The following is a 15,307-nucleotide window of genomic DNA, read 5'->3' on the forward strand; positions in this document are numbered from 1 at the left end:
GCTTCAGACTGCAATGTGGACAATCAAAAATCCTCCAAACTGAATCAATTTTCCTGGCTTGAATATTGAAAATATAATACACATTTTTGCAAAAAAAGTATGAAAAAGTACCAAAACAAGATAATGCAGCCAATGTTATGTGGACAGAAATATTTGATGCTTGTCCTCTGAAGATTATGGATTAAATTAAATCAGAGAAAGAAAATAATGATCACAGGCCTTTATTGGCCTCTGGTCAAAAGAACACTTGGCACATTTGGGACACGTACATGCCCCAGAAAGATCACTACGAGTATTTAGGTTAAGGCTGGACATGTTTGTACAAGTGTTGCTGATTATTTTAAACGCGTATGTCATGTTTGGTAATCAGTCTTTTCACTTTGAGAAATAAGACATCCAACTACTAGCATAATGCGTATAACCAAGGCAACCATCATCATTTCTGTATGTATGAGTGTGACTCTGCTTGCGGTGTGTGTTTGTGTGGGGGGTTTCCTTCCCCTTCACCTTATGAGAATAATGAGGGTCGACTATCCTGGCCAGCCCAAAGTCTCCAATCTGGAGCAGCAGTTGATCTGTGTTGATGAATATGTTGGCAGGCTTCAGATCCCTGTGCAAGACGTTAGCTGAGTGGATGAACTTCAGTCCCCTCAGCAGCTGGTAGAACAGCAGAGTAGCGTGACCTGTTGAAGGACAAAAATGAGGTGTCAGGATACACAGCAGCGCTTCTATTCTCACTCGTGCAATTACCAGAACGATGCCCATTCCGAACTCAGTAATGTGTCACAACATGAACGAGTGAACGGTCAGTAACCCAGTACCCAACGGTACTTGGGTAATGACTTGTGGATTTGGGCAAAACTTTTATGGCACATCAAAATGATGGTTTGCATCATTCCAATACTTACCAAGCATGTTTATGAAAAGGAAGCAAACAAGCTGAATGAATGAATCAACACATCTTGGGCAAAAATCGTGATGTGATTTTCAAATGTGTGAATAAAGTAGTCTCAGTAAGAGAGTCTCAAAAGGACTGCCATGCAATCCAATAAATCACAGTGTACACAAAGCCAGCAGTGCAGCGACAAAACAATAGTGTTCCAACATGAAGCGCCACACTGTAGTGTAAATAAAATAGGACTTTAACTGTCCAAATTTACGAGGAATAATACTGTGTGTTTGTTTATAGCTTGAATTGTTTCCCTTTTGTTTACCTGTGGTTAGCGGACCTTGCTCCAGCAGCCGAGCCAGGTCCGTCTCCATGCATTCCTGGACGATGTACAGGGCACTCAGCTGGGTCGGGTCTCTGGGCAGCGGTCGTCCAAACGGAGCCAAAACCTCATGGACACTCACCACATTTTCATGGTGCAACCGGCGGGTGATTTTGACCTCGCGCAGAGCGTGCTTCACCGTCACAGTATCCCGCATCACCAGCTTTTTGATTGCCACACGCTGTCCGGTACGCTGGTCCACAGCTGAGAGAACCAGGCCTGTAACACCCGTGCCAAGAGGTCGAAGGTCAACAAAGTGACCACCCAGGTCAAAGCCATGGAGGAAGAGGGGGGTGTCCTGTCTGGCCATGATAGCTCAGTCTGAAAGTGTTAGTGAACAGATGACAGATAGATTCCAGGTACCTCAAGCTTGATGGATCTCCACAATATTTAGATTCAACGTGCTTTGTTATTGTCTAATGCACACGATGTTACTTTCTGTTGAGTCCTGAACCCCAACGTAAGACCTGATTTTTCTCTTGATTGCTGCTGCACATAGATGTCTGTTTTCATGTAGACAAGACCCAAATTCAGTTTCACTGTTTTTTTCCGTTTTATCCGGTGAGAGGTGGTGGCAGTTTTAGGGACCCGCAAATATTGCAGTCGGATTATTTTATCCAGATTTGGGGCCGAGGAGTTCGAGCTGCAAGCAGGTTAAAAAAGAAGGTATTTCCTTCAAGCCTAGGTGGTGTCTTTGTGCATCATCTTCACCTCCTCCTCTCCTTCGTGGGCGTGGGTAGATTCTTAATAAATCAGCCTTTCACTGAACCAGCTGAGAATCCACTGGGAATCACACAACAGCATTTGGGGTGTTTAGGACAAGGAGTGTAAAGCATCCACAGAACATGTTTAAAAATAACAGGTTTTTCCTTCAACATTTTCCTCTTGACACTTGATGACAATATCTTTCTCTGATCCAAAGATGTTATTTGATGCCTTAGTCTGCTGCAGCAATGCACTTTCTCATCTCTCACCGTATTTTCTTTGCGCACAAGAGATAGTGAAGTTATCAGTGAGTCTTATTACTGTAATACTACCCAGGGCTGGGGTATCCATAGAAACAGCCCTCTGTGTGGCTGATCCTGCTCTTACATGTGTAGATGCATCATGGGACAGCAGCAGGCAGACGGCCGGCTCTGCTCTGCTCTCTCTCTCTCTCTCTCTCTCTCTCTGCTGTGTTTTTTATAAATCTGTAATCATCATCGACCAGTGAAAGCCTTCGATGGTGAGGTAGAAGAAAGGAGGGTGTTATGTGAGTTGTATTCAATGAGACTCATCCTTCCATGAGTCAGTCAGACAAGTTCATTCAGTGTGCGATCCACAGTTGGACAGCGGGGCAAATCCCCGTAAGTGTGGATGCGTTTAATCCCTTTAATTGCTTTTCCTGTTGCCTTCTCATGAATGTAGGGGTTTCAGCATCAGGTGGCGGTCACCGTGGAAAGATGCTGTCATTAGGTGAGTCGCTCAACACATCTGCTGCCGCTGCTGGAGAGGAAAAGCAGAACTGGGGTGAACAGGAGAGAAGACAAAGATGAAAGTTGCACAGCAAGAGAGCCAGTGTGTTAACAGAGTCTGTCCCAGGAGGGTTGCCGTTACATAACACTGAAAGGCAGTTGAAATCGAATCTACACCAGGAACTTAATGCATAATCACGTCAATTCAAATGATGCTTTTAATATCTGCTGTATGACGCTTCTGACATTTCCAAGCAGGCGGGACAATTTGACAGGATGAAGTAGTTTATCAGGGCAGCACTGTTTTCAATGAAAAACACTTTTCTTGTTGCATTTTCCGTTTGCATCACACAACATAACTTTAATTTTGTCTGATTAAAGGTCAATAAGCCTACCTGACATTTTAGTTATATTTTCACCCCTTGAAAGGGTCATATAGTGGTCGAAAACAAATGCATTCACTTTCCCGCACTCTTAGATCCCTGGGCTGTAAGAACTCAAACAATCCATCAATCCATAGAACAAATCCCTTTGCTGTCAAAGGCCTGAGGGCAGGCTTGAGTATTAGCTCTCTCCCTCTCTACCTTTCAAGAAACACGGGATATGCTCTCAATAACTAGTCTTTAACAGCCTTCAAAATACTTACAAACACACTCCATGTTAATGCTAACCTCCATCGGGCTGACTGAGGCTGAACGAGTGTGGGGTGAGAACAGAGAGACAGAGCGAGAGGAAGCGTTGACAGTGTTGCTGGGTGGGAGGCGCAGCACTGGAACTTTATATATAATGCATAACCACTGGAGATGGTCACTCTGTGCATTTATTTTCCATATTTCTTAAAGCTATGCAACTAGAATACATGTTACAAATAAGAATAATAATTTCTTTGATGCAGTGCAGTAAAATGTATTCATTTGCAATTGTGAAGCCAATTGTCAACTTTTTTTTTTACACATCACACTGGCTTGAAATATCCTTTCATTGATGATAAGGCAGTACATTTGAACTGTTTTCTACACTGAACCAAGGCTAGTCGATGGGAACAGAGAAGGGTCCATCCTGTTGCACTCTGTGTGCAGCTGCTTGTGCGTCCCTTGCTGTTCTCTTTCTTCTTTTTCATTTAATTTACTTCCCAACAGGCGTTCAAGCAGTTTTGGTTAAGATGGGAACCGCTGCATCCTCTCTGCACGCTGGCGTCATGCGGCTGCCTTTGTGTGTCTACATACAGTAACGCCCCATCTGACAGAACAAAAACAGAGAGGTTGAAGTGCATAAAACACAAAGCCCCAATTCGTTAAAGAAAGAAACAATAAGTATACCAACAAACAGATCCGTGCTTTCCCCCCTCGCAACCAGCTTCACGTTGTCTTATCCATGTCAGTATATGTTCGGTGTGGAATAACAAGAGGAAGAAGAAAGAAAGGTAACAGCAGCAACCATCAGTAGCGACTCACCGGAACATCAGGCAGCTGCAGTCTACCGTCCAGAAACAAAGATCCGGGGGAAAGATAGAAGGGAGAAACGGGTCCTTGGAAGGAAAGCAAAGTGAAACACGCCGCATCTCTCTCCCTCTTATGTCTGTGTGATTTAGATGACACACCGGGGGCGATCCGTCGAGATGAGATAAGCCAGAGGCTGCTAAAGAGCCGGTTACTCTGTCCGCTCTCTGTCAGAGCAGTGATCTGAGGGAGGGAGGAGAGAGGGATACAGATACATCTGCCAGACCTCAGTGGCTTCACACACTGTCACATTGCACCATGGATGCTTAAGTACCAATCCCCTCTCACACTTTTTTCCGTCTCTCTCTCTCTCTCTCTCTCTCTCTCTCTCTCTCTCTCTCTCTCTCTCTCTCTCTCTCTCTCTCTCTCTCTCTCTCTCTCTGTCTCTCTCTCTCTCTCTCTCTCTCTCTCTCTCTCTCTCTCTCTCTCGCGCACGCGCGCGAGCGCCCTTGCCCTTAACCTCTCCAAACCTACCGATGAAATAAAGTAACGATATATGAAAGTTAGAAGGATCATATTTAACTCGATTTAAGAAGAGTCCAAATCAGCCTCCATCGTATTCTAGCTGGATTATCATAGCTTGATCAGTCGCCTACCATCCAGACATGCATGTGCATCATTTGTGTTTGAGATTCCCCCTGAGAGAACGAGAGAGAGGATCCTTTGTTCATCGACAAAACATATTTTTTACAGCAGCAAGGATGACATGTGGGGGAAATGTCATGGACCCCAATGAGAAATAAAGGTTTGTTCAAGTTGTACAAGAGATATGTAGAAAGTCTATACTGTTGGGGGGGATACAAACATATCGCCTCTGTGAGATGACACTTAAAAACACTATAAACAGCTTAATTACACTGGAAATTCATTTATTACCATTAAAATAAAACAACAATTATTGTGCGTTGTGTGAGGTTATATCTTTGGTGGGATTTTTTTCTTTTTTTTATGACACTATATTTATCCCAGTAAGGGGGAAATTTGTCTCTGCATTTGACCCATCCCTGTATACAGGGAGCAGTGGGGAGCCTTTAGGGGTTCAGTGTCTTGCTCAGGGACACTTCGACACAGGACACGTCCCAGCCAAGGACCGAACCGTCGACCTACCGGTTACCAGACAATCCTCTTAGCCTATAGTGAATTGTCATGAAGGGTCCATGTGTGCGACCGTTAGTGAGTGACTGTTCACCTCGGTGTCTGTCCTAGGCTAATCTCGTTTTCTGCTGGAGCAAACTGAACAACATTTTAGTGCCCGGTAATGGCTGCAGGCTCAAGAACCTCTCGAGGTTGCGGTGACTCACACTTCCTCAAAACACCTTTCATTGCCTGTTTCCTAAAGCCATTGACTGCCTGCTGACTCCTTACTCATGTCTCTTAAACCGGCCCCTGACCAGTAGGGGCCACTAGTGATAACAAAGCCAAGTGCATCATCGACCCCCCATCTGCTACTCTGTGCTCACAATGGGAGACAGTTTGCTGTGTGTTTGGCTAACAGCTAACGGAACTACTTGTGCACACACTGCTGTGTACCTCACAGCTGCAGTTTGTGTTTTGGACGGTGTGTTCGGCTTAACCGCTAACCTGCCGCAACTCAGCCGCTGCTAAGCAGGCAGACCACTCAGTGAGTTATTATTGTTTTTGGCAAGATTGTATGACGTGTGTTATAAGACAACTTCGAGCCGATTGCCTGCATACATCACCGCTTGCTTTTGAGATTGTATGAAGTGCAGGAATGGTTCTGGTGTGCTCTTTCGGCTTCATTAAATTACATTCATGGGTGATGGGACATCTGAGGTCACGGGAATCCACACCATCCTGTGATCTACGGCAGTTAAAGATGTCCACTCACCAACCTGGAGACGGCACTGTCTTTTTACTTTTTAGTTCAATTTTCAAAGTTTATGCAGAAATCTGATGAATAATTGACTAAATGCAAGCCATCAAACGATGGGTCAGTGATTCCTTTGTAACAGAGGGCAGGTTGTAATCAGAGAGCTGGTGCTGTTAGTAAAATGAAAGTCTGAAAAGGACGGGCCTGTCTAAATGTCAACACAGCGCGGAGCAGCAACGATATGCACTGAATAAGATATGCAGACGAGAGATACGAGAGGGACACTGACCGAGGCAGGGCAGCAAGGTCCTTTACAGTGACCTAAGTGGAGGTCATTAATACAGCAGCACACACACGCACACGTTGTGAAATGTTTTGTCAATATGAAACAGATAAATAATTGTGTGGCTTTGAAACATCTGCAAATCATATGTGTACCATTGTTTGAACACAGACTTCCTGCATGCATTTGTCCCTAAATATACAAAAACAACTCATTTATCTTCTACTACCTCCGAACAGAGTAGTTGTCTTTTCGGGCCCTCCACCAGGAGAAATGCTGGTTTTGACTCTAAACTCAGAGCAGGTTCTTTAACACCACCTGCAGGATTTTATTTGTTACTGCAGGTAACGTGTTGCAGTTGATGCTGATGGATATCTATTTATTACAGGGATTATGAATGGCAAATGGGGAGACAATAAGGTTGCTACATAGCTGGTTTGAATGCATCACACATGGAAATGGGAAAGAAACACTTCAGATTTGAATTAAACTGGTTTAAATGAGTTGAATCCACAGCCTCAACAACAGGTGACTTATCCTTTAATCTGAGCTCTGCGATGATTGAGGACTATAATGAGCATGGACAAATACTCACATTAATCTTTCTGAACACTGACAAGGTTTATGTAAGATGAACACTACTATCTTCACAAACACAAAAAACACTGAAGGCAAGGCAACACCAATGATGTGATATGAACTGCTCCAAACTCCAAATTATTGTGAAATGTTCAGCCATTTTAATTTAGAAACATAACACAACCAAAGTCTAGTTATTTAGAATTGTCACATAACTCAATACAGTTAACGGACCATAAAACGTGCATGTACGTGTGTATGTATATAAGTCATTCAGTTGGCTATAAATATTGCAAAGAAAACATTAAACCGCTGTCTTTTTGTTCACAATCACAGAAAGCTTAAAATACAGTTTGAAGTCCTTCATCGAAGAATAACACAGTAGCTGGGCTGAAACAGTGCAGAGACCTTGGGCCACTCAACCTTATGGGAAATCTCTAAAGTGGAAAATGTAGACAATAACAACTCACAATTGAAAACCACATTCAACAAAAATGATTTAACAAGTCAGAGGAACATTCGTGCTGTTTTCATATGTGGAGGAACGCTCTGGCAAGATCCCCTTAATATCGAGACACTGTCTGCCACTTTGTGTGTACTTCACACGCCATTATTTAAATACAACTCGGCGTGGATGTGTTACTGCTGATTGAGTGGTCAGCAAAAAAGAGTCAAGCGACTAAATGAAGAGGTGGTAGGTGGTTGCATGAAGTGGTTTAGGCGTACAGAGGCTGGTAGCCGTTCCTTCGGCTGCCGGTTTTACAGGTGATCACACAAACGCTCAGCATCCCAAAGAACTGCAACAGAAAAGATAAAGGTAGTCAGACTCGAGCTCTTAAAATCTAGTTTCTGGAGGCTCATGCGATATGTGACGGCACCAGGTCAAGTACTTTAATTTCGTATATTTGAATAGATTATTCAACATATTACACATTTAGTAGGACCACTCCATTGAGTGTCGCACACTGCATACTGATAACAGAGAGTGGGAATTACAGTAATGCTCATTCACAGCTGCTAAACTGGAAGTGACCGTCTTTACCTTGATGATGGCGAAGCCCAGAATGACCAGCATGGCGTAACCCAACACACCCTGTAGGAGGCGAGCCAGCTTCACCTCGCAACCCTAAAATACACGCACAAGTACAGTGAGTGCACACTGTGTGCATCATTGAACAATGTCTGTTCTATGTTCTAACAATGTCTGTATTGCATTAATGCCTCGGTGGTGGGAGATTGTTTGTAGACTTTATATTTTGAGTCCTAAAAGCATTCAATGAAAAATAAAATCCTGTTTCAAAGTCTTCTCCGAGTCGCAGTTGGAGAAGCAGATGAAAGCATTTCTAAAGCAACACCAAATAAACAGCTCAATGTAAGCGCATGTACACACAGTATGTACGTCAAATAGAGGAATGCGTGCTTCCGTAGTATTCACCTGTGTGTTAAGTTGGTCCGGTTGGTCCAGTCTGCCAGTGCACTGGGTGCTGTTTTTACAGCAGGACATAGGTACGGTGTTGTTGTTGCTGCTAAACCAGGTGGTGTTGGACCAGCTGGTGTAATTCATGACACCACAGCACTGCAACTGCACAAAGACAAAGAGGGGACAGACAGGAGTGAATGTAGAACTAAAAGACAAAAAAAACGAGTCGAAAAGGAAAGACTGACACTTTATGAGAAGGTTGCGTCATCAACCTATAATGTTAAAGCGAGTCACGGTACAGAAAGTTATTTGGGAATGTGTGATGATGTCTTGGATATTTTCTGACCCTCACACTTTCAATCGACCTGCTTAATCTACCGGTACTTCGACTGCATTTCACAGAATGACGTCTGACAGACCCAGAGCTGTCAATGTGGTGCATTAGGAACAGTACATGATTTGTTTTCATATGCTGTGATATTGAAATACAGTACCAGCCGTAATAAAAACAAAAATATATCACCAACAAAATGAACAATATACTGTGTTTTAGTATCTGTGTCTTAAAAGGCGAGAGAGAGAGAAATAGACTGAGGAGTAAAATGAAAGCACAAGAGTAGGAAATGAAAGCATGCGAGAGAGAATGCAAGTACGGTACTGAGAAACCAAAGCTATTTATAGACGGTAGGATATGACACCAACCCGAGTCTGCACGTAGTTCACAGCGCTGGTCTCAGGGCCATGTCCATCATACTTCATGAAGACATCATTCATGGAGCGCTCCAGGTCTGCGTTTATCTGGACACACATGAGAATAAAACACAATGTTAGCAGCCGCGTACAAATGTGCCACAGCAGAATTTAAACTAAATAAAATTCACAACATACTGCCAGTCGATCCTAATCAGCACAAGTAAACACCCTACAGGGTCGTGTGTCTCTGAAGTGGAGGTACTTATGGTACTTTACTAGTGTCAGGAGTGAAGGTAAGACACAAAAGGTGCACGTCACTCGTTCAGTGTGAACGTGTCAGTGTAGTGATTTTTAACATTGTAATAGATTATAATGCTTTGTAAAATAGAGTGGAAACCTCTTGTAGTGATCACGATTCTCCGGGTCAAATTGATTACTATAAGTGGATGATTATTATCATTTCTTTCTTTTTCCTTATTTCTCATGCAGATTACCACCTAATTGACATTTGTATATTTATTCTATGAAGTAATGAAATAGACAGCTTTGCTATTTACTGAATTTCATTGAGTGTTTCAAAAGCTTTTGAAATGACTAATCATTAAATGACTGTACTGTGTATCATTCAAATATCTACATTTGATGTTTATATATAAAAAAAATATATATAGGTTATTATATTTAAAATTGTAATCAGGCTCTAGCCTAACACAGTATTGTGCTGTTTACATATACGGTACATCAGTAGTGCAAATAGGCTACTAAGCCACAGCCTGGCAGGTGTTTTAGTGCATTTCTAAATTCTTAACAAGCCTGAATATAAACTGTAGGCCATCATTGCTTAATATAGAAATAGAGTCATAGTATAATTTTTTTAAATATATCCTGTCAAGTCCCAAAATGAACACTGTAAGCGGCTACTTTATTACTATAACTAAATTATTTAAACAGCATTTCTATAGTAAAATTCTGTCCCAAGCTTTTTGATCCATGATCGTAATCATTATAGGCAGTAATGAAAATAATTAAAAATAATATAAATTATTATGAAATTCAATAACCATTCATTTTGCACAAACTTAAACTAAATAAGAAAAACATTGGTGAATGTCCTAATCATTGTGAAAACCGTGTATGCGTGTTTCAAACAGAGATTTGGTGAATGAGGCCGACTGTGTGACAGAACACACACACACATCTGTGACTCACCTTGCCTTGGTAGAAGACGCCAAATACCAGAGCAGCCACTTCCGCTGCAAAGATCCCCATGATGATCAGAAAGAACTGCAGTGAGAGATGATAAATGAGTGCATAAAATAAACTGAAAGGGTAAACAAAAAGCTCATGAACGCTCACACACACACTTACGAAGCCAAGACCGACTTTGGACTCCCACAGTGTGGCGCAGCATCCCACCAGACCGAAAATGAACATCACCACGCTGACGCCAATGATGATAGCCGCTGGGACCAATGTGTACTTGTCCTGAATGAAACTGTCAAAGTTCCCATAGCTCTTGATCACGTAGGCACCGACATAAGCCAACGCCGCTCCTGCAACCTGCCGGGAGGAGAAAAGACATATGTTACACATCGAGGTGTGAACTCACAATTGAGAATTTAGCCATATGGTTACGGTGAGAATAAACATCTAACATGTCCGCATATATATATATATATATATATATATATATAATAATAATAATAATAATAATAATAATTTAACACACCGGGATATATACTATACATATTTCAATATTACTAGTATGGGTGGTGTCACGTTTGCAGAAACATAGTGAGGGATGACCAGGTGGAATGGTGTTCTGTTGTATTGTATATGATGGAGGAGGTTAGATTTTCCATTGAAATATATTCTGTCGTTAAGTTTCTCCAGTGTGCGATGTGTGTATTATTCCTTGATTTCCAGTTCATGAGGATAGTTTTCTTGGCGATAGGAGTAATTTGCGGTTTGTTTTACTCAGATGTATTGTTGAGATGTCTCCTAGTAAGCACAGTGAAGGGGAGAAAGGGACGAGGCAGCCCAGGAAGACAGACAGTGACTCAGTTATTTCTTCCCAAAAGTGATGAACTGGTGTGCAGTGCCAGGTGGCGTGAACATAGCTATAGTTTTCTTATTTTTCTGTATGTTTGACATAGTTGTTATTCTGGGAATAATCAAACCATTAGTGTACTTAATCTTTGCATTTAACAAAGCAACACACACATTGATAGAACTGAAGGGATTTGTCACATGATTTGTCTTTTCCTCTCTGTGGCTAAAAACATGTTCATATTCTGTACATCAAATAGCCAACATTTGAGAGAAAAGAACCGTTTTTTAATCTTCCATTCATGAATACTGATATGACATTTAAGTCAGTTTAGTCTTGGTCTGCTGACATGACAGTTGAAAAAAAGAAAAGTAAGGAAAATAACCTTGATCAGCTGCTTGTTGAAAGACTTACATAAATCACAGAGATTTGTTCTCCCGCTATTACCTGCCGTGATCTCATGTGATGAACACAGGCTGTGAAGGCCACTGAGGTGTTTTCAGCTGTGACGTAGGCATCAGTTATGCTTTTCATACTTCAGCAGTGAGCTCACCAATCACAAGACGTGCGTGTTGGTTGGCTAATATTGTGCGCACACAGTACAGACTGGAGTCACACCGGCCGTTTTTGAAACAGATTGTTCCTTTCATTGCAAAATGACCCAATTCTGCTTCTAAAAACCCCCAAAAGTCTCTCGACAGTCAAAGCTACAGAAATGTCAAGAACAGAGATGACTGTTAAGAAAACAATGGCTCTTAAGTATTTATCCCATCAACAGTTTGAAACTCAATTGTACTATATACTCTAACTGTTTGTGTGAATCATATTCAGCTAGAATATGAGAATATGTTGTCAGGCAAATATGCACGATGGACGCTATCCTTTCTTACTTAAAGTCAGAAATCCCCCTTCATGGTGTCTGCGGATCGGCGTCATTGTCAGTATCACTTCCGCTGTAATGGTGTGAGCTATAGTTTGTGTGCTTGTCTTTGTTTCCAGTTGTGTGATGTGCAGCCTAACAATCCATCCTCCACTTCAGCCACATGACTCACTTCTGTTAATCACTCCAAAGTCACGGGATTCACTGTGGGGTTGTTACACTACACCCCCCCCCTCTCTCCACCGCTCACCCCTAATCTTTCCAGAAATTCTGATCCTGTGCCTAAGAAGCAGCACAAAGAGGCTTACACAACATACAGCGCCCATGCACGGTGCCACCTCTCTGGAATGTGAGAAACCTCTGAGGCGATGTCTCTCTCGGTGATTTAGGACCCGCGTGACAGACGTACTAGTACTGTATCTTAGACCAGATTCCAGGGGGAGGACTTGATGGTAGTTTTGGGGGAGAAAGCAGGACATATTTCTGCTCGAGTGCTTCCAAACATTCATAGCACATTGACCTTTGAACCTGTGATCTTCAACTTTAATCACCCAATTTGAATAGGAGAAATTCTTACACAATCACATCAAATAAAACATATTGTAATTGTTCAGTGGAGCTTTTGAACACATTTTCCCTATGAATTATCTGCAATCTTTTGAAAATTCAGAATGTAAAATAAACTTTTTGGGGGGTTTGAACAATGTTAAGCTGCATGATATGATTTAGTAAGGAAGGCAGGGTTTACAGTGAAAGTTGAATTCTGATAAAACAATACATAATTCTCAATAACTCTCTCCTATATCCAAATTACAGTTAATAACCTTGTTCAAAATGTGCACTTTCTCACAGTGTAAACCAGCACTGTTGCTTGATTCAGTAATGATGGTGAAGCTGACTAGAAAAATGACGGCAAACTAAATAATACCGTACCGGTTACTCTCGGCCTGCTGTTAGATTCTAATACATGGGATTTAGCTTGTTTAGATTAGCGGGCTACATAACTGAGCTGTTGGAGAAAAACAGGACCAATCCAGATGTGTGTGAATATTTGAAATATTTGCTTTAGAAAAGTGATGAGGTCTCTCAATACATTTGTACTGCTTTTCAACAAGACAAGAACCCTTCAATGTGTGTCACATAATGTTGTTGTACGGATATGCTGTGTGGAATGCCTGACTAGTGAGAAAAACAAGAAAAGACACCTACAATCAAATTAATATACTTGTTCGAGGTGAGGAAACCTGAAAGGTGAGACTATGAGAAGGCAATATACGCTGCAGGTTGGAGAGAAGTCAGAGAATGTGAAAGTATAAAGTGGATAAACTAGCTCTATGTCCACAGAATGAACTCTGGTCAAACTAAGCTAATGAGTCAGAGTTCAGGCTGATAATGCGACAGATAAACCCGCTCAGTCACCCTGACCAGCTGGACGCAAATGCACATGATTGGAAAATGTTACTCATCGACTGTAAGGAATCATTTGAATCATTTGTGTAACGGCCTACGCAGATATGAACCATATCGAGAAAGAGTAAAAAAATTGAGGAAGTTCAGTGAAGTGATGACGACTCCACCAGTCAGAAAACTGGGCCAGGCTAAGATGTTTATCAGGATGTTTATCAGTAACTGATTTGCAGGGTGTGAACGTAAAGCGCCCATGACACACAGACTACAGAACAACAACAAAGAGCGACAGAAATAAAGGAGAGGATTGTACGGTGGCAAAGCCGTTTTCAGTTCTCCTTCCTAACGAGAACATCGGTATGAATTAAGATTCCCTGCAGGTGGAGGAATAACACCGCGCCTTACCCAAAACACCAGGCTGAGGAAGAGGAGGACGGTCTTGGACGTGAAAATCCCGCAGTCCATGTTGTCTCGCGGAGATGAAGAGGTTGAATGAAGGGGGGGACCGTTGAGTCTGCGATGCGGTACAGAGTCTTTATGTCGCGGGGCGCCGAGCTGCTTGCTTCTCCTGCTGCCTTTGGTCACAAGTTGTCTCGGTCTGTCTGCCTGCAGTCACTGTGATCACGTGGTCACATGCTTTGGGGAGGAGATGTAACAGAGCCCCCCCCACACTGAATCACATCACATACCACTTCCTCCAATCACACACCACCCCCACCACCACACTGAATCACATCACATACCACTTCCTCCGAGGGGAGGGGAACAATCACACAATCATTCATCTTCAATCAAAGGACTTTAACTCTAAACGTTTTAACATTGAGCTATGAAAATACTTTTAACTTAATTTCATTTCATGTGCTTTTGGATCCACTTTGATTTAGAAAAGATGACTTTGTTTGGTCAGTTTTTCAAAATAAATGACACTGCATCTTTGTTGTGCAACTTTATCTGAAGTTACCCATGACCCAACAATTGTACTTCCTGCGGTATTTTATCAAGATCCAGGAATGACTGGAATCACAGGAATTGTGAGGCTGTCATTAATCTGTGGATTCATTAAAAAAAAGGTTACTGGTTGACAACAGTCCCCTCTTCTGCTCCTCAGCAATAAATAACAAAGATCTCGCATGATCTCCTTTGGCGTAGAAGTGGTTTGTCAACTTTTATCATTTCATAAAGAGGTCATTCTTTACCTTCAGGTTATTTTATAAGTAGTACATTTCTTGTTGTCTCTGCTGTCGGACTGTGGAGGTCCAGTTTGGAGGATAAGTCACACTCTGTCTGTGTACCTGATGAATTACTTCTTACAATCAGTTCAGTAGTTTACTCATTTAATATTATCACCATCCAGATGAAGGAAGTTGCTATACAATGGAGTGGTCTCACTGACGTCACGATCTCCTTAGTTACCAGGTCGGTCGGCCATGTTGGAGTACATACAGATCCTCCATGGCGGCGAGTAAACAAGGAAGTGCGGCGAAAATACCATACTTTGAATCACTGGATAGTGCATCAAAGGTTCGCTACATGAGTTAGTGAGTGAACACGAGCAGTAAAACACAGATACAACTTGCCTTAATGCCTCCATCCTTCTGTCATATTTGGAGGGACTTTATGCTAAAGTGAATTTAAAATCGATCAATTTAATGTGTCAAATATCTTTTCTTTTAATATGTGATTTAAGACATTTTCTTGGGTCCTTAGAAGCCACTAAGATCGGCATGAAGACAATCTACCAAGCTGACAAACTCAAATGACTCACATTGCTCATTAAAATAAAAAAGCAACACACACTCAACAGTCCTGCATTGAATCCTCCCTTTGTGTACTTTACAATGCTCAGTTCATCTTTAAACAGTTAAATAGATGTGTTGATGTATCCAGGCTGTGCTATATTAGACTGCATTAGCTTGGTGTCGCTAACAAGTTTGCAA

At 41.9% G+C, this 15,307-nt stretch overlaps 2 protein-coding genes across 2 annotated transcripts in view; both read right to left on the bottom strand.

The window, feature by feature from the left end:
• Positions 1–1,581, bottom strand: part of mapk4 (mitogen-activated protein kinase 4) — a gene marked incomplete at both ends in the record, with an annotated part of 11,473 nt that extends 9,892 nt beyond the window's left edge. The window contains 2 exons of the mRNA XM_079269762.1: positions 508–683; positions 1,215–1,581. Coding sequence (XP_079125888.1) covers positions 508–683; positions 1,215–1,581 — 543 coding nt within the window. The remainder of the gene's footprint in view (positions 1–507; positions 684–1,214) is intronic.
• A 5,286-nt stretch (positions 1,582–6,867) lies between these two features.
• On the bottom strand, positions 6,868–13,960 carry tspan36 (tetraspanin 36). Its single transcript, XM_079270245.1, has 7 exons — positions 13,773–13,960; positions 10,399–10,590; positions 10,240–10,314; positions 9,040–9,135; positions 8,353–8,499; positions 7,960–8,043; positions 6,868–7,714 (listed from the first exon to the last, which is right to left on the bottom strand). The coding sequence occupies exons 1-7, from the start codon at positions 13,830–13,832 to the stop codon at positions 7,634–7,636; spliced, it is 735 nt and encodes a 244-aa protein (XP_079126371.1). The 5' UTR covers positions 13,833–13,960; the 3' UTR covers positions 6,868–7,633.
• Between the last annotated feature and the right edge of the window lie 1,347 nt (positions 13,961–15,307).

This window comes from Melanostigma gelatinosum, assembly GCF_949748355.1.
Source record: "Melanostigma gelatinosum genome assembly, chromosome: 6".
Classification (NCBI taxonomy): Eukaryota; Metazoa; Chordata; class Actinopteri; order Perciformes; family Zoarcidae; genus Melanostigma; species Melanostigma gelatinosum.

Excerpts from the sequence above, each read along its gene's own strand:
- tspan36 (XM_079270245.1), bottom strand. The coding sequence starts at position 13,832 with ATGGACTGCGGGATTTTCACGTCCAAGACCGTCCTCCTCTTCCTCAGC. Across the intron at positions 10,315-10,398 it reads CCAAAGTCGGTCTTGGCTTC|TTCTTTCTGATCATCATGGG; the intron begins GTAAGTGTGTGT and ends CTCTCACTGCAG. Across the intron at positions 8,044-8,352 it reads CGGACCAACTTAACACACAG|GGTTGCGAGGTGAAGCTGGC; the intron begins GTGAATACTACG and ends CGTGTATTTTAG.